This window comes from Lytechinus pictus, chromosome 13 (genome assembly GCF_037042905.1).
Source record: "Lytechinus pictus isolate F3 Inbred chromosome 13, Lp3.0, whole genome shotgun sequence".
Taxonomy (NCBI): Eukaryota; Metazoa; Echinodermata; class Echinoidea; order Temnopleuroida; family Toxopneustidae; genus Lytechinus; species Lytechinus pictus.
The window spans coordinates 15232735-15252667 of NC_087257.1; the positions used below are offsets into that span (position 1 = coordinate 15232735).

A 19933-nucleotide genomic window follows, 5' to 3' on the forward strand; every position below is an offset into this window, starting at 1 on the left:
TGTGATAACAAATTTGCAATAACAGTTTAAATCTACTGAAATCATCCATTTTGAGTTGCTGATAGTAAACTTGTTGTAGATATTGTGCAATTGTTATTATAACCCGTCTTTATGAAATGGTACCCTGATGACCATTTCTTGTGCGATGAGATATATCCTCCTGTAGCTGATCACCTAAGAACATGTTCTAGTTAAATGCGTAAAGTCATGTTAATCTTTACCTACAGTTTTCTGAAACACCAACCTGTCCTTAACTCTTTGTCCGCTTTTTTCGACTAGAATCACGTACAGCAGGCTGTCGAGTTCAACTCGAGACACATTCTATTCACAATAGACTCTGAGCACATGATGTGGGCATCACATTGTACTCTTTACACACAAAGCTTTTCTTTACAATAAACCAATCAAAAGCTGTTGTAAGCTGAATTAGCATAGTTAATGCAAAACTCCTCTTGAGGTTGCACCTTGAGATTAATGTGGCAAAGGAGTGATCCTGTCCAAGGCGGGCAAAGAGTTAAAGACAGTGGCCCATATTCTGAAGTCGGGTTTAACTTAAACTCAGGTTTAAAGTTGTGGTTTAAGTATGGATAGCCAATTGTTACATAAATCACTAACAGAAGAGATATCATATTTCAGCTAATTTGGCTCTGAAATCATTCATAATTGTCTAGGAAGTATAAATATCAGATTGTCTTCACCATCGATGAATCAGGAAAGAGCACAGTGAACATAAGAAACATACAACGTAATACAAATTTTGACACTTTTGGCTTCCCATAATTTTAGCACAGAGTTAGACCATGGTCTAAGTTAAACCTGACTTCAGAATACGGGCCATCTTGATTATTATGAAGACTAGTTTACCTCTCTTCCTTGGCCTTGAGTGGTCTCTATTTAATTTGTGTACTATACTCAGGCAGCAAGTTTTATCATTGAACTAACAGAACAGGTTAAGATAATCTAATTATTGACATAATCAAGTTTCAGTGTATTATGCATTGGTCTAATTCATTGTTTTGTCTAACATTAGGTCATTATCTGGATCAGAAGCGACTGAAGCAAGGACTGTACCGCCATCCATGGGACGATATCTCTTACGTTCTCCCCGAGGCTCACTGAGTCCACAGCATCCAGGGGTCGGTTTCACGAATGGTTAAGTCTGATTAAAAAGTCATGGTTAATTGCCATATATGTGCGCATTATATGCATCACATAATGTCACTGATTAATAGCATAAGTGCATGTCCCTTGAACATACCTGTATAACATGATGATGCAGCATATGTCACTGGCAAATGGGAAGTTAGGTGTGACTCTTAGTCAAACTTAGATGTTTGTGAAAACCCCCTGATGTCCTCTAAAGACCTAAAGACCAAAGTATCATATGCATCTCCTCCATCATAAATGTCAATGTTCCAGATTGTGGATAACTATTTCATGTGTTTTAACTTATATTGCAGGATATTGTGAGCATATTTTCTTGAAAGGGTCTTGCAAGAATATTTGCAATCAATTGCAAATACATGTATCTGATACACATTTACAATTGAAAGATTAATTTTATTTTTTGCAAATCAGTTCACACTTCTTGTCGCAAGAATGCAGGTCAGCAATCAAATGGAAATTTGTAATTAATTGCAAGGTGTGTGATTGAATTGGGAATCCCAAATAGATTTGTGATTGATTGTAAGGTTCATGATTTGCCATTCCCCTTTCCTGAGTTTGTGAATTGTGTTGTGAAACTTGAATTATATTTATATCAGTACACATCATGTCCGTAATGCATTAGATGATTACAAGATGTGGTTGAAGATGTTTTAAAAGGTATGGGAAATTAAGTTTTTGTTTAGTAATATGTATTGTTATTGTTTGCCATGTGACATAGCTATCTTGAGATGAATAGGAACATTGTCTCCTCTGAAGTCTTAAAAAAGAAATTGTATTCTGTGAACCTGCTGATTGAGAAATAAAAATGTGATCTACCTTGTTGCTCATTCTTACCAAAATTTGCTAATAATGATAATAAAATATCACTTAATACTATAATGTTTCTAAGCACTGCATATTATTACCCCGTCCTTAGCAGAGCAACCAGCATGCGCTTCAGCATTTCAAGGAATGAATTCCTGCTGGTTACCCATGATTCATTTCACCCAGGTAAAGTACGGTGATTATAGATTAAAGAATCCCCTGAACTATCCTACATTGAGCTTAATGTATATGGCAATGAAATAAATTATGTAAACATAAAAAGGTTTTAGATACTAAAGATTCATAGTGTTAAGTGGTAATTAAAACAATATTTATTATCACTTTCTGTGCTTAAAAGCTTTCATTTATAGTATGAAGTATGTATTGAACCATATGAATGTATAATTTTCGTGATTTGATGTTGGAAGGTTATCTAACTGTAAGCTTTTTGTTTCTTTATGTTGAATAATTATTGTTACTTTTTTAGTTCTTGTATGGATATTGCTACAGAATGTCAATGTTGGAATAGCCATTGTTTTTTGGTGTATGAAAGCATTGTTAGGTTTACAGATTGTTATGCTATTTTTGTTCTTCATAAATGTAATATAATTTGATGTATGATGAAAGATAGATCATGATAGTGATGTATCACATGGGTTATGTGTAAAGATCAACTTATTTGAATTATTATTTTTACATTATGTGAGAAGTTTTCATATTGATGGGGAATTAATTAAATAAACTAACTTTTGAACTCATTGTCATGTGTCGTAATACTCCGCATTCAGTATCATATTTCTTTAGTGTCATAATGGTAAATTAATGATGACATCTGTTTTCTAGATTGGACACATGTTGACCCTAGATTCAAAGTATAAAAAAAATCATTTTTTTGTTATTTCAGGATGAGAGATGTACATTCTAGAAGCTTTCTATTAGTGTTAGATTTACATTTACCGATGATAATGAAGCCTCAAAATTCATAATGCTCCATAGATTTCAAACGGGGAAACACAAGGAGAATACTTCGATAATTTGTGTTCTAAACTACTGCTAGTACTGTGTGTGTTGTTTGGTATAAATTTTAGCTGAATCTTCCTTCATGTGCAATGGAAACAATGAATTAATGTTTAGATACACGTACATTCATGCTTTTAGAAATGTTTATTACTTCTGTTCTAAACTTGATTATACAGCTCAAAGCTTTGAATGGCCCCCTTTATTTATTTTGCATATGATTAGCATATGGAAGAATGTTCACTCTCATTGCAACTATTGAAGTTTCAAATGGAGTGGGTGTTGTTTCAAAGGAGCCTCCTAGAATGAATTATTACTACAGTGGTTAACCCTATACCGTAGTTTCATCATGGTAGACAGTTACATGAAAATTTGTTGATATCTTTGTAAAAGTGTAAATGCTTTGTTATGGCGGGAAAATTACATGTATTCAATCTTTGCCAAACCAATGGATTTGAACAGTGGTTCTGAAGATGGCAAAAACGTACTTGTCTAAACATGAAGTTTGGGTTGTCCTTTTAAGGACCTATCATACACCTGCAATAGAATAGCATTGGAACAGTAGTGCTGTTAAAGTAAAAAATTAATAGATTCTCAGGCAAAGATACTGTACATGATAATGCCATGCTACTAAAGTTTGAAGTGGCGAGGGGTGACACTACAGACTCCCCCCCCCCCTTTGAACAATAAGTTTGCTGCTGGAAACTACGCCAGTGAATAGTGTTTTATTAGGTGTTTTGATTGGAAATTTGACATTTTGGCAAAGCCTGGTTTTGGTCAAACATTATGTATTCATTCTTGCTATTGGTACCGTATGGGTACTAGTATTCAACCCGGCATAATTCAAAGATTTTGACATATTCTCCAAAATATTTAGAAATAGGGAATTTATCTTAATTTCATACCTTTGTTATTTCCAGGGTAATCTGTTGTCGATATTTTCTTTGTCAATCTGTCGACTGTATGCGCGGAGGATCGAATTATGCGGCGATGGCCTTTTGCACTGAATGGTACTAGTATTCAACCTAGTGAGGATTGATAGCAAATCTCAAAAGGGTTTAGATTGCTAAATTAGATCTAGATCTATGTAAATCTCTGGCTTTGATTAATTCCCTGTTTGGTCTCATCTCAATTGGTCTAGTCCATAGTCGGATGGGACAAGGGCAGATTGAGAGACAGGGCCATCTTTCATCGCTAGGTTGAATACTAGTGCCGACGGGTTGAATACTAGTACCAAAATCCGTCGCCTTATAATTCGATCGCCCGCACACACAGTCAACTGGTTGAAGAAAAAAATAACGGAAAAAGAATAACCAGCATTTGCTCTTGGAAATAAGACGGGTCTGAGATTCAGGTAAATTCTATATTTCTATATATTTGAGGAAACTCTCCAAACGGGTTGAATACTAGTGCCCTTACGGTATATTTGTTTGTCTAGCAAGTGAAAATGATGCACAATAATATTGTGGTATATTTAATGACTATCCCACCTTATCCATTCTATATGAAGAATTGATTTATGAAAATGCAATCAAAGAAGGCTACAAGATCGACCAAGTCGCAGGATATGATAAACATGTAGCTTAAAGCTCTCTAGTTTTCTTTGAATAGTTTCCATTATTTATGTGACCAAATCATCAATACATGTACATGTAGATGCATTTTATGTAATTCATACATTTAATTAGAAATTGCCTATCCTACTTGGTATTTATAAACCATAATCAGGTTTTAAAGTCGAAGTAATTACAGCTTGGCATTTTTTCTTTGCATATTCTTTTCATCGCAAAATCAGGCGAGACTTGTGGTTCACGAACCACCTTGTTCATTGTAGCAGCCGTACATATATTATGTACTGTACTAAGTTTATTTTCATTCTAATTTTATTTTTATTCTGATAGTTTTTTTTGGTGCAAGGTGTACATGTGGATAAAATGTAATAAAGCAATAACATTCCCTTGTTATTATGTATTGAGCAAATCAACAGTGGCTTTTGATTTGATTTTGTATGTGTATTTTGGCTCTAATCAAAGAGCTATGACATTGGTCTCTCTTAATGAGCAAATGAGCCAAATTCAATTTCATGGCCAGATAATCTGAGATTGAATCTGGTCTTGATAGAGACTAATTTTAGATTCATCTTGTAGTTTCATCATGACTTTGTTCAAGTTCAAGACATTGATAATGTATAAAACAAATATAGGTATGTAAAGAGACCAGGTCCAGCCAAATGAACGGCAGGTCAAAGTATTTACGTGGGTTACAAAACGAAACATTACAAACTGAATTAACACATGCTGGTCAATTTCAAGTTTATTTATTCAAAACCAAAAAAATCACATCATAATCAAAATAGATATACATACAACTTAAATGAGTACAAAAACATACATCAATTAGATTATAGCATAGACGAATTGGTTTTAGGACCCTTTAAAAGCAAAGCTTGTGAGTAGGGCCCTGGAATACTTATGATTATTAACATAAAACATAGGATATACTAATCTACAAGATACAAAAGGAGAGAGAGAGAAAAAAAATAAAATAAGGTTAAGATGCTATAAATAGAATGGAAAACCATTACAAACACACATATATACACACACAACCACATCCACCCACATATGCACATACATGTACTAAACATAAATTATGAGTAGGTCATCAACTTAAATGCAAATACATCAACTTAAAATACATATTGAAGGAAAATAGTCATAATCTGTTAAGAAAGCAAGTTTTGGATAATCTTTTGAACATGAAAAGAGTTTTACTATTTTTTATAACAACAGGTAAACTGTTCCACTCTTTAATACATGATATATGAAAGGAGGTCAGAGTGACATTTGTTCTCGCAAATGGCTGACGAATAAGATCTTTTTGATGTGTATTATAATTATGTATTTGTGAATTCGGAAGAATTTTTTTTTTAAAGGTACATTCTTGAGGCATTGATTGTAGTTTGAACATGAACAATGCACAATTGAACGACACAAGTACACTTAGTGGTAGCATTTTCAGACGAAGAAATAATGGAGTACTTGGATGTCTATAATTAGAATTTGTTATAAGTCGTATTGCCCTTTTCTGCAATACTCTCAATTAATCAAGATAAGACTTAAAAGTGTTTCCCCAGGCAACATTACAATATGTCAAATAAGGTAGAACAATACTATTGTATATTGTTATCAGTATCATTTCAGGTAAAATTGATTTTAACCTATAAATAACACCTACACTGCGAGACACCTTTGTGCAGACAGCATCTAGATGAATTTTCCAGGATAGGTGCTCATCGATATATAACCCAAGAAACAAAATATTTGCACTTGGTTCAACATCATGACCCCCTATATGAAGACAAGTTGTACGCCCTGGAAGCTTTTTACCCTTAGAGCGGAAAATAATGCACTTGGTTTTTTGAATATTCAACAATAGCTTATTGCAACAAAACCATGAATACAGCTTTTTAATTTCTTGATTTGCAACCAGTAACACATTTTCTGCTGACTTATCAGATAGCATCAGACTTGTATCATCAGCAAACAGAGTATGAGAATAATGTTGATGAATGTATTATATCGTTTATATAGATCAGAAACAACAGGGGACTAAGAACAGAACCCTGAGGTACACCATAGTTAATCGTAGCATGTTTGGATCTAGATCTATCTATCATAACAAATTGTGTCCTATCACACAAATAGCTTCGGAATCATGACAATGCTACACCACGAATTCCATAGTGTTCCAGTTTCTTGAGGAGGATATCATGGTCAATGGTATCAAATGCCTTTGACAGATCTAAAAATATCCCCAGGCAATATTTGTTTTCATCAATAGCCTTTATGATATTACTCAATAAGTTAAAAACACCCATTTGTGTGGAGAAGTTTCTACGAAATCCGCACTGCTGAGGAATCAAGATGTTCTTTTTAGATAAAAACTCATTTAAACGTTTATAAATTATTTTCTCTAGAATCTTTGAAAAAATTGGTAACAATGCTATCGGCCTATAATTTATGACATCAGATTTTTTATACACCGGCACAACTTTAGCTACCTTTAGTTTATCTGGAACGACCCCCTGAGATGACATATTAATGATTTTACATAAAGGTTCAACAAAAATTTGAATACTCTCCTTTATAATTCGAGGCGAGATATCATCAGAACCACTCGATTTAGAAGGTTTTAAAGACGATACAATATTAATTATCTCAGCTTTTGTTGCAGGGTTTAAAAACAGAGAAGCATTATCTTTACATCGTGTCATATAATCACGATGAGATTGTGGTACTTGAGGAATTTCTGTAGATATTTTCTGGGGCAATCCAATGAAATATTTGTTAAAGCTTTTAGCCTTATCATTGGCTGATGATAAAAGTACACCATTGAAATTCACCTCTTGTGGAATAGAATGCCTATTTGAACGTCCAAGCAATTCATTAAGGTGAGTCCAAGTCTTCCTGATATCACCTTTAACATCGTTGAACAAATCATTGTAATAATCTTTCTTGGCTGAGCGAAGAACATTAATCAATACATTCTTATAATCAATATACTTCTTTTTACTTTCAGCTGTGGGTCTCTTGATGTAAGTACTATAAAGCTTATGTTTACGATTTATCGACTTCAGTAAACTATGAGTTACCCAGGGCTTCTTACATTTTGTTCTTGTTGCTACCTTAACTAGTGGAAAATAAAAAATGTATAGGCCGAGAAACCTTTGTAGAAAAACTTCGTAAAAATCATTAACGCCTTCCACTGAGGGCAGAGCCTGCCAATTAATTTCAGCTAAGTGTTGTTTGAACCTTGAGATTCTTACATCATTAATAAGCCGTTTCATATCTTTTTCACTTTTCTTAACAGGAGTTACTAAGGAATCCTTTCTTACACAAAATATGGGCATATGATCTGAAATATCTGAGTAAATTACACCAGAGCAAAACTCATTTTGAATGCAATTAGTGAAAATAGTATATATCAGGGTTGCACTGCTTTCTGTTACACGAGTAGGTTTTGTGACAAGAGAAAACATTCCAAAGGAGTACATAAAATCAACAAAACTTTTAACACATTGATCATTATCATAATTCAATAAATTAATGTTAAAATCACCCATCAAATAGATCTCCTTGTTCTCTCTACTTACAACTTGTAGCTGATGTTCAAAATCCTCAATAAAAGACATACTATCATAGTTTGGTGCCCTATATACACAACCAATAATAACCTTTTTAGAGTGAATTGTTGTTTCAACAAAGACTACTTCATACCCTGTCTTACAACCAGACAAATCTTCACGTAATTCAAAATCTAAGTCATCTTTTACATACAAACAATGTCCCACCCCCGTTTTTTCCTGCCCTACATTTATGAACACAAGAATATCCAGGTATCTGAAACAGTCGGATATCAGTAGCATCTTTAAACCAAGTTTCGGTAACACCTATTACTGAGAAATCATGTTTTAAGCATGACAGTAAAGGTAACAGATCATCATAATTTTTACATAAACTTCTGGCATTCAAATGCATATGATCAAAATTCCCCTCCTTATTCTGATCAAATACCTCACAATTAATGTAATCACAACTTCTTAATATTATGTTTACATCTTCTTCAACAATGGTATCCACTAGTAATTATTAAAGAAAATCGATGACACATTAAATATTTTGTACATATATGAATCTGTTATGATACTACTCAGAGTTGATCTACCATACAAACACACATGGCTTATACACATAACAAACAGACACCAAAACACAAAAAACACTCACACAAACAATTCATACTTGTAGGTCTATGCCCACACACACACACACAATTGATACACAAGAGAAATATGTAGATTCAAAAGAAAGAGAGGTTCACATGTAAGACCCCTCCATCAGAGATTACTTTCTGTTTAATATCCATCAACACCCAAACCTGTTTCTGAGAAGAAAAAAGATAGAAAGTCAAAAAGGGGCTTTCGATCCTAGCAGAATCTCCGTCGGAGGCAAAATGAAAAAAAAGAAAAAAGATAGAGAGAGAAAGGGAGAGGGACGTGTGAGAGAGAGAGAGAGAGCAGTGGAGAGATAAAGGGTAGATACCGAGTAAATAGAGTAGGGAGAGAGAGAGAGAAAGAGAGAGAAAGTGGGTGGGAGGAACTGGGAGAGATTAAACAGAAACAAAGACCTCATGAATGGTATAGATCCCCAGAGGCACATTACTCCTATCATCACACAGTGACTATACTCAAAGCAAATAATGTTCATCTTGTCCGAAAAAGTTAAAGGTGCATTATGGTGAAAAATACTTTGCTCCCCCACTTACTCTCCATTGTCCATTAAAGAAACGGAGCTTGGTGCCCTTATAATAGTCCAGGATAGGCCCCATAGAAAATTTACCAAACCTTGTTTTTTCATATATACAATATATTTTAATGGTTTCTTGTCAATTCGAGGGTGCTGATTACGAATCTGAATGATGCCACTCGTGTAACCTTGAGCATTTTCCGCAAATTGGCAAAATCCAATATGGCCGCCAAAAATATGCAAATTACCCATGAAAATCATAAAACTGCCAGCAGGCAGCAGATGGGCTATACATGCTATACAAAGTATGAAATTGTGTTGCAGGAGTGAAATACTCTCAGAAAACACCGATTTTTGAAAAAAAATTATTATTTTCTTGATATTTAAAATGGCCGCCATAGACCGCTGTATTCAACATTATGTGCAATATGAATGTGGAAAAAATAATTTTCACAAAAGTAAACACTAAATGCAAGTAATTGTGATTTTTTGTGAACTAATGGATGAAAACATGATTGCTAACGAAATGTGTGATTTGTTATGTCATGTATATAATAAATGAAGCATTTTAGTATTCAAAAAGCCATCAAACGCCCTGACAGTAATAATGTTAATGGGGACAAAAGAAAATAACTAGAGTGAGTACTAAAATGTATATTATTAAGATAAGCGAGTGGAATACTGGCTAGAAACACAATTTTAACGAAATATAATATTTAAGATGCAATTTATGTGATAAAAGCTGTATTTTGAAATTCAAAATGGCCGCCATAGGCCCATTATACATTATGTACAATGCGAATGGAGAAACAAATTTTCACAAGAATAAGAACATAAAATGCATGTAATTGTGATATACTAGTAAAATATTGTCTGAAAACATGTTTTCTAGCTAAATATATAATTTCTTTGGTCATGCACGAGATAAATGCTGTATTGCTAAATTCAAAATGGCCCCTATAGGCCCTAACAGTATAATCTACAATGTAAATGGGGACATGACATTTTGTAAGAATTTGGATTTGCTTGGCTGTGAAATCAATGTAATCCTTTTGTATGAGTGAAATATTATTTGAAAGCATGATTTTTATGAAATATAGCATTTCTTCTGCCATGTAAGTGATAAACACTGACATTCAAAATTAATAGCCGCTACAAACCCCAACTAAATACATGCGTTTAGGAAAACTTATTTTCAGTGGGAATCATAAAATATGTATGTAACTCTGATGAACGAGTAAAAATATTGCCTTAAATATGATTTCCAAATAAATACATCACATATTGGTCATGGAGGTAATTAATGCTGTACTTTGAAATTCAAAATGGGTGCCATAGGCCCTAAAAGTATTATGTACATTGTGATTTGGTACATATAATTTTGGCAAAATTTGGCTTTGCTTGACTATAAGTATTGCATATAATTGTGATGTAAAAGTGAAATGTTGTCTAAAACCATGATTTCTAACGAGATATATCATATCTGGTGTAATGAAGGTGATAAATGCTGCATTCTGAAATTGAAAATGACCGCCATATAGGCCCTTACTGTATTATGTACAATATTTGAATGAGGACAGATAATTTTCACAAAAGGGCATATATATGGCGGCCATTTTGAATTTTTAAATATAACATTAATCACCAAAATTTTATATAATGTGATATATTTCGCTAGTAATCATGTTTTCAGACAATATTTTACTCACTGACACCACCATTAAGTCAAGCAAAGCAAAAATCTGTTAAAATCATTTGTCCCATTTCACATTGTACATAATAATGTGAGGGCATGTAGCGGCCATTTAGACTTTCAAAATAAAGTATTTATCAACTACTGGCAGGAGAACTGATATATCTTGTTGGAAATTATGCTTTCAGACAATATTTTACTCATAGATCAAAATTACGTGCATTTATGGTGCTCACTCCAGTGAAAATTGATTTCCCAGTTCGCATTGTACATAATACAATCAATGTCTATAGCGGCCATTTTGAAAGTCAAAATACAGTATTTAACACAAACTTTAAACCTGAATGATATATTTCGTTAAAATTATGTTTTTTTAGACAGTATCCCATTCATTTATCACAAATAACATGAATAAATGCATTTTAGTGCTCACTCTTGTGATTTCTTTGGTCCTCTTTCTTATTGTACATAATACTTTTAGGGCCTTTGGCGGCCATTTTGAATATCAAAATACATCATTTATCACATACATGGCATATTAAATGATATATTTTGTGAACAATTATGTTTTTAGTCAGTATTCCAATCGTTTGTCTTCATAATATGCATTTTAGTGCTCACTCTTGTGATTTTTTGACCGCCTTTGCTATAGTATATTTGAGCCAGTGGCGGCTCTTTTAATACAAAATGCAACAATTTATCCCACATATGACATAATAAATGATATATCTTGTTAGCTTTATGATTTCCATACATTACTTCGTCCATAGATCACAAATATTTGCACTTTGGGGATCATTTTCATGAAAATTAGTTTTCCCTATTCATATTGTACATAATAGGGTATATGGCGGCCATTTTGAATATCAACAAAATAATTTTTTTTTCCAAAAAACATTATTTCAGAGTATTTCACACCTGCAACACAATTACATACATTTTATAGCCAATCTGCTGGCAATTTTATGATTTTCATGGGTAATTTACATATTTTGGCGGCCATATTGGATTTTGCCAATTTGCGGAAAATGCTCAAGGTTACACGAGTGGCATCATTCAGATTCGTAATCAGCACCCTCGAATTGACAAGAAACCCAGAAAAATATTGTTTATATGAAAAAACAAGGTTATGCCTCTTCTATCCTGGACTATTAGCGTACAGATCTTGAACTTGACTCTTGTATTTTTCTTTTCCTCAAGATCAATCTTTGTCAGATCATCTATAAAGTAAAAGCCTTCTTTCTTTAGGGCAACTCGCGCCTCCTTCATAACTTGAATTTTGTCTTCACGAGAACAAGTTTTTACCACTTTATGTCTGGGTTTTGCTCCTTTTCTTCCTACACGTCGAGCACTTTCTACCTTAATTTTTAGTCTGAACTTTGATGAAAGAATATCTTCCACAGTCTTGATACAATCCTCATCTTTGCCATCCTCCGCTTCATTCAATCCAACAACACGAAAGTTGTCTTTCTTCGCTATACGTTCAGCCAAGTTCGCCTCAACATCTTGGCTAGAAGCCCTCTTTTCAAGCACTTGGTTTGCCTTCTCCATGCAGGTCCAAGTTCTTTCTTTCTAATTCAGTTATCCTATGACTCTCGAATTCCAAAGTCTTCTGGACCTCCTTGATATATAAATATCTGAAGTAATATAAATTCAGAAGATTGAAATAATGTGACATCGGGTTCTCCAATAACAGCTGATAATATTTTAAGATAATTGACTGGTATAAACACAGAGTCACCAACCAAAACGATGATTACATTGACAATGATGGTGGACGCGGTTAAATCTGGAATTGGGGCAAAAATTTGCAGCGGTGAAAAACCTTTTCGAGATTGCCGTTGTGCCGTCACTTATTTTAGTAGAATATGTGTATGAATATTCAAGTAGTGGAGTTGACCGATTAGATCACTTAACTCAATTTCTTGGATATTTATACATGTTTGTGTGATTCATATAAATTTTGATCTTTACCTCCACACTCAAATACACACCAGGAGAGGGTCTCTGTGATGATATTGATGATGTTGATGATGTTGGTGTTGGTGGTAGTGATGATGATGATGATGGCGGTGGTAGTGGTGATAGTTATGATGGTGATTGTGGTGATGATGATGATGATGGTGGTGGTGGTGGTGGTGGTGGTAGTAGTGATGATGATGATGATGGTGGTGACAGAGGTGATAGTGATGATGGTGATGATGATGGTGATGATGGCGGTGGTGGTGGTGGTGATGATGATGCAGATGCTGATAATAATGGTTACGTGATTTTGATGATGATATAAAAGAAAGAGAAGAAGGGGGGGGGGGGTAAGGAGGAGAAGAAGAAGAAAAATGAAAAAGGAGGAGAACAGGGAGGGGAGGAATAAAAGAAGAACGAAGACGGGAAGGTGCAGAGGAAAAGAAGGGAGATATATCACTGAAGATTATTATCATTAAGGTTAGTGTTATTCATACATTCATATTGCCAATTACTGCTTCTATCATTTCAATTGCGATCCCATCAGTAGATATCTTTTATACGTTAATACTCACTAAATATTTATCATTTCGTCACCACCATTTAAACTTGCTTTTTAAAATTACAGTTAAATTCAATACATTATTCCCTAGCCCCCCCCCCCAAAAAAAAAAAAAAAAGATAAATAGAAGGACTTTCCAAAATAAAAGATTGTTAAACAAGTCAAAGATATAAAGCAAAGATCTCACATTTATTATGGAATATATTATACAAATATACCAGGCTTTGAGTAAGTATAGCGGGAATTATTCGTCCGAGGTTGGACTAACATTACTCATTTTCCTAGTTATCAGAATTAATTCCTTTCGACTTAACATGACACAAATTCGTAATAAAAAGTAATTGTCAATTGTCACTTTGTATGCCATTTTTTTAGGCTTCTGTTAATTTAATATGATTTCGAAAATGAAAGTGAGGAAAAATACCGGAAATATAAAACCTCTTGACATGATATTTGAGAGCGGTGTTTTTTTTTCATTATAAAAGGGCAGAACTCTTTTACACTCTGTCACGCTATTTTGTCTTTTTGAAATAAAAAAATACTTGTACAGGAAGCAACCGTCCTCAAGCTAAATGATGCAGCCGGGCAAACCAACGAAACCGACTCCATGTACGTGTGTAGGCCTACAGTGAAAATGGTGTCAAAATAAATTACTTTTCACCCCTTTCATGAAAACAAAATATATAAGGCATTATTCAGGGTAAGAAAACATGACAAATACTTGTTTAGGGTACTCTGAGATCATGGAGATCGGTGGATGCTTTTTTTTAGGGTCCATTTTGAAAGTCCAAGCATGGAGGCCACCTTACAGTGCCCCCGGAACAAATGCACCACATCACTGTACACAGTCTAAAGTTATACAAAGTAAAGAGCGTCTTAGTAATATTGATAGTCAGAATATGTAATAAATAGAAACCATGTTCATTTTCTAATAAAATATCCAATCGAAAACAATTTGCTATTATGTTATGAAGATATTACCAATGCTATTACACTTCTACTTAAGAGGAAGAGAAAATCCCCGAGAATTTTCGAATCTATATTCAATTACTCCCACCATGCAGGAAAGGGTAATTTTGAGTATACAACTTAAGTAATAATATACATATTAATTTTTTTTAAACGTTGTGAATATCCTTTCATCAAAATAAAGTACCATATTTTTTTACCGATTCATTTAGCGTTAAACATATTTTTTTTTTAATTATCAATTATAAAGGCACACATCGAATGAACATTCTGTTATCTTGTCACTCTGTAAAAAATGAGAATACATAAAATTTCGCTGCAAATAAATGTGTCTATATATATATATATATATATATATGTTCATCTCAAATATAAGTTATCATTATCATGATAATCATGTGATGTCTTAGATAAACAAATATTAGAGAATTTAGATCTATTTTCATGAAAAAAATAGATATCTATACATGTACAATATAAACATATGAAATTGCTTCGAATTACTAAGAACTGGGAGCACATTCATGAAAATCTTATTATTTCATATTTAAAATAACTCTGATAACTCGTGTTAGGTTAAATCTGCACCCCATGCCACAATGGTGGCACATTTTGGTGTAATATCGTGCAACCACATGAAAATATACATCCCTTTTGTCTTGTTTGCACCCTAAATGCTGGAACTCTGCAGAGTTCAATGGTGCAGAGATTTTGCATTCAAAGGCTGCAGATTTTGACCAATTGTAGACGGTTCAACTCTACATGAACCCCCTTCATGGTGTAGAATGTAGCCGCCTGTACAACTCATAAAGGTGGAAAAGGCATATTTTTAGTGAAAAGTTTAGCCTTCGAAAGAGCTTCCAGTGTGACAGTTAAAGGGTGAAATATTCAACCCATTAGTGTAGATTAATCACGGAATTTTCGCACCCTCCACACAGAACGCTTTCAAGAACATAGAGAATCTATTGTCAAATATCATTCATGACAACGAAGTCTTTGTCGAGGGTTGGTGGATCGAAACAGCAGTTTCGTCCTGGACTCTGGACAAACGACATTATGTGCAATTTTTCGTCAGCTCCCAAACGTAAAACAAAACTACTCTTCACCATTTTTCGACAAAGACCTCCCATTTTTTCATTGTAATTCAAATTGCATTTTCAATGTTGTGTTCGAGGATTCGTTCTGAGTAGCGGTGTGAATTAAAACTCCCTATTAATGGATGGAATGCTTACTGTTAATACCAATCAGAGCTATAACACTTCTGCCTATATCACGTATACATTGTGGGTCTACCCTTTACGGCTATATGCAATCAATGGGGATAGGGGCTATCAGAATCAGATATAATAATGAAGGGTCGGGCGGGAGGTAAAGCTGCATTTAACCTCCTTACAAATTTCGGAAAGTCAAAATTAAAAGAAATCCTCTCAAAATTCAGATAGCCAAATTTCTAAGTACCTCCATTCATACAGGGTGTGTGTGTTTTCGAATGCATTTAAAATACTACAAATCGAATAAAGATTGATTTTGAATATACATCCGGGGGGGGGGGGCGGGGGCCGGGCAAAATGATTCCACGACTTGGATGAACATGCTTAAAGTAGTGGCAAAGTAAAGTGAGGATTCATTGACTGGTGGATTGGAAACTGTAATTTGTGTTTTCTCTTTTTGACCTATGTCTGTGAACTGGTTAAATGGCGTTGGCAAGCGATTCTTGAGTATAATTATGCAGTCAAAAACACGGAAATAATGGCTTATTATTGTTGTCATGGTTATCTGACTACAAGGATGCTATATTTTTCTAATTATTGTTTTTAAACCTATACGACAAAGAAATTGAGAAAGTTACCAACGTTAATGCATAACATATCTGCGCAACGTCCTTTTCAATTTGACAGGAATTTTTTTCATACCAGATTTAATTTCTGATCCCATCTCAGTATGAGATGCTGGTACAGATAGTCAACTGTCCAAGTTCATCTTGGTCTTCTTTTCGTCTTGTCGAAGAGTTTCTCGAAGCCGATACCAGTCCTCCAATGCAAACTGGCCCCGGTTACACTTGATGTGCGTGAGATTCTCGACTTCTCGGGGTAGTTTGCACGTCCGCAAAAGTACAGGTACGATGCACCTTCTCTTCAGGGTTTCGATGTGCGCTCTCTGAAGCTCATAACGGCACCAGTGATCCCTGAGCGAATCGGGACTCAAGATCAGAATTATCCGATATGATTCGTCGATGTTCTCTGCGATGTTTTCTGCGATGGTCGCACCGTACGCGTAATCACGGTAGCGGATGCAACCTCGGACGTCGAAATCCTTTTCCAGTCTCTTCACGAACGAGACTGTCCATTTGTGGTCGATGTGGGTGAAGCTGACGAAGAAATCAAACTTGTACGAGCTGGGTTGACGGTGCAGAAGAGGTGAAAGAGGATTGATGTAAGCACATTGATTCTCGGATAAAATGTTCACGAATCCTTGTCGTTCGGAAGAGCAGTAGTCAAATCGTGATAAGTCGCATTCAAAACCACAGCAATTGATGCCGTGATTGTGCGTAAAGATGTTTCGTAAGATTTCAACCTGCTTCTGCAGTCTCTTCTGGGCTTTCTGAACTTCTGAAAGCTGCAGAAGGGCGCCCTCTTCTTCGCCCATTTTCTTGAGGCACCGTGCCCACCGTGAGTGTGTTTCGACGATGTCGAAATTGTCGTCATGGCTAGACCGCACTGCAAGACTGAATTCTTGAACGGCTGTGTCGTAATCACCTCTGAGAAAGGCTATGTAACCTAGATCAGAATGATCTGCGTGGACCTGCTTGAATTTCAGTGCTGTCTGAAATTGCTCTTGAGCCTTCGCTAGTAGACTGAGTTGTTCCGATGTTACTTTCGAATCATTACCATAATCATCCTCGTACATAGCTAGGTATAGCAAACCTAAGTGGCGATGTCCGAACCACGAAGCTTCCTTTTCAATTGACTTTTGGAACATTTTCTCTGCACGGTCGAACTGCTTCATCAAGGTCAGTTCAGAGGCAACTCTCCGTAGCACAATGTGATGATCAGGCTGCAGTGACAGTGCCTGCTCATAACAGTCCATTGACGTATATGAATGGAGGTGAGTAGTATCGAGTAAGGCCTGTCCAAGGGATCTTGATGTCTTAGTCCGTAAGAGAATTCCCATAAACACCCAGGAGAGGGCGCGATAGGCCGGTGGAGCATCCACCATTTCTGTGACAGAGGCAAAGCACACGATGGCTTCCTTGAAGCTGGGTTCTGTCACTGCCATTGCTGCTTGTCCTGCAACTAGCTGACTGTCTCTGCGGTAAAGAGCGAGGCCGTAGTCGAAAATCCATTCAGCCTTTTCTGGGACGTCGGTCTCAGCTCCGATCTCGACTGCCTTCTTAATGAAGGCCGTGTAACTGAAAGGACGAACGTCCTGTTCAAAGTGGCGAATCGCATGGGCGCGATCAGCATACGCACGAGCGAGATATACAGGGTCTCGATCAGACAGTAGCTTCTGTAACTTCTTTATGAATTCATGGAAAAGTTTCAATTTGGACTGGCGCCTATAGAGAACTGCCAGGTTTCCAGTTGCGATGATGTTGTTAGGGTCCAACTCCATGATTTCATCAAACTTTTCTTCAGCTGTTTTCTGATCATTCAGTGAATACAAGATGAACCCCTGAAGGTTTTTGATGGAGCAATAATATGTCGGCAGCTCAGAAAATTCTACCTTCCGCGTTTCAAGTGAGTTCCAGGACCGTTCAAGCTGTTCCTGAGTTATTTTAAGAAGTTCTGGCCATGTTAGATGACACCCAACTTCTCCTATCGCATCATTTTCTATTTCCATATTGATAATTCGTCGGGATTTCCAAAGAGTCAAGTTTACACAAGATCCAAAAAGATGAAGGCTGTACAAAGGAAGTTTCAGACACAAAAGTGTTTCAACACCCACGTCCTTCCTCCGTTGCCTGTAAAGCAGAACCAAAGGAATATTGGTAAATTAGATCTTGATCCCCACAAGGAATATTAATTTACATTCAAATTGTGTCATTTCAAACAGCGTTAAGGGCAATTTCTCTATCCTAAGTAAACTGATCTTAACTTAACTTTTAAAAAAATATAGGGGGTTTGTCGCGAGGACATAATGAGAACCCCACATCCTAATAAATATTAATAGATACAATTACCAAACAACCTATTCCATAAAACATCTACCTTATACTCGGTTTTTTTCTTGCAGTTTAGGAGGAGGGAGTTAGTCTAAAAAAAATTAGGAGACCAGACATGGCGTAAAGGGCAAAATAAAATTTTGTTATAGGTTTTGACATGATATTCATATTCAGCCCTTTCTTTTATTTCTTGGTCGTAAAGCTTTTGGGAGTCATGCTATGGCCCCAAGCCCATGCACGTCTGGGGGGGGGGGGGGTGAGGAAGCAAATCATCCTTAAGACCGAAACTTTTAAGTATAATGTTAGCTTTATTTCTACAAGACTAGGTACTTCGTAAGACCTGAATGAATAAAGCGAGCGCGAAGCGCAAGCTGAAAATTTTACCTAAAATTTGCTATTTTGAGGATTCTAATCAGTTTTCATAGCTATTTTCCCCTTATAATACGTACTCTTTTAAATTTCAATTCTCATTTTTTTTGTCTGCTCTCCACTTATTTTACATCATGAAACTAGTTAATAGAAACTAAGTGATATTCACTAGGGTAATAAGATAAACGGGACACATAATAATTTGAACTCATGTGCACCAGACAGCTAAGGAGGCTATCATTGATGCATACATGTCTGTCGTGTGATTAAAGATAAGTACATTCTATATCTCATCATAAGAAACTGACTAAATCGCATGGAGGCCGAAAATAAATTTTACGTAGATCGTTCAATCATAAATCTATGGTATACAACAATGTTATGAAATGAAATGAAAAAAAAAGATGATGTAGTAATTACACCTTCATATACTTACTATTCGGATGCTATAGGTTCAATTCCAAAATATTCCGATTTTGAAGTGAGAACGTGTCAAGTTAATCCAGGGTAGATACGGAGATATGAATCATCCACCAATTCTGATCTGACTGATTATAAAATCAGGTTGTCAAAATTCCGCTCGAGAAATAAAAGAAAATTGTCTGAATACTGTGATGAGGATGAAGATGATTCCTTGTTCAAAGTCCACGGAGAGTGGTGGCTGTACATTGGGGCGATTGATTCCGCCAAACATACACGGGCAGTCCTGAAATTATGGTAAACATGCTGTCTAGGGGTCTCGCTGGTTGGGTTGTAATAGAACATAGGATATTTTCTCACCATTAATATTGGCGATCACTTCCTTCTAGAGCCCCATTGTGTCTGTAAGAGATTCTAAAAATAACCAAAGCGAACTGGGCTTGCTATACAACTGGCATCAGAGAAGGGACTTCCCAGAACTACCTCATATATACTTGAGC

The 19933-nt window shown here is 35.5% G+C and overlaps 2 protein-coding genes across 8 annotated transcripts in view; one reads left to right on the plus strand and one right to left on the minus strand.

Moving 5' to 3' along the window:
- Positions 1-4972, plus strand: part of LOC129275056 (ATP-citrate synthase-like) — a 61693-nt gene extending 56721 nt beyond the window's left edge. For 3 of the 7 annotated variants that reach the window (XM_064108461.1, XM_064108460.1, XM_054911829.2), the window contains one exon: positions 1031-4972. In XM_064108461.1, coding sequence (XP_063964531.1) covers positions 1031-1119 — 89 coding nt within the window. In that variant the 3' untranslated portion in view covers positions 1120-4972. The remainder of the gene's footprint in view (positions 1-1030) is intronic. The other 4 variants (XR_010295446.1, XR_010295445.1, XR_010295444.1 and 1 more) reach the window with 2 other exon arrangements.
- Positions 4973-13683: 8711 nt separating this feature from the next.
- Positions 13684-19743, minus strand: LOC129274564 (uncharacterized). The gene is made up of 2 exons (XM_064108486.1): positions 19450-19743; positions 13684-18443 (listed from the first exon to the last, which is right to left on the minus strand). Exon 2 carries the CDS (start codon positions 18320-18322, stop codon positions 16445-16447), a length of 1878 nt encoding a protein of 625 aa, XP_063964556.1. The 5' UTR covers positions 18323-18443; positions 19450-19743; the 3' UTR covers positions 13684-16444.
- Positions 19744-19933: the final 190 nt, after the last annotated feature.

Coding starts and splice junctions, on each gene's coding strand:
- LOC129274564 (XM_064108486.1), bottom strand. CDS start 18,322: ATGGAAATAGAAAATGATGCGATAGGAGAAGTTGGGTGTCATCTAACA.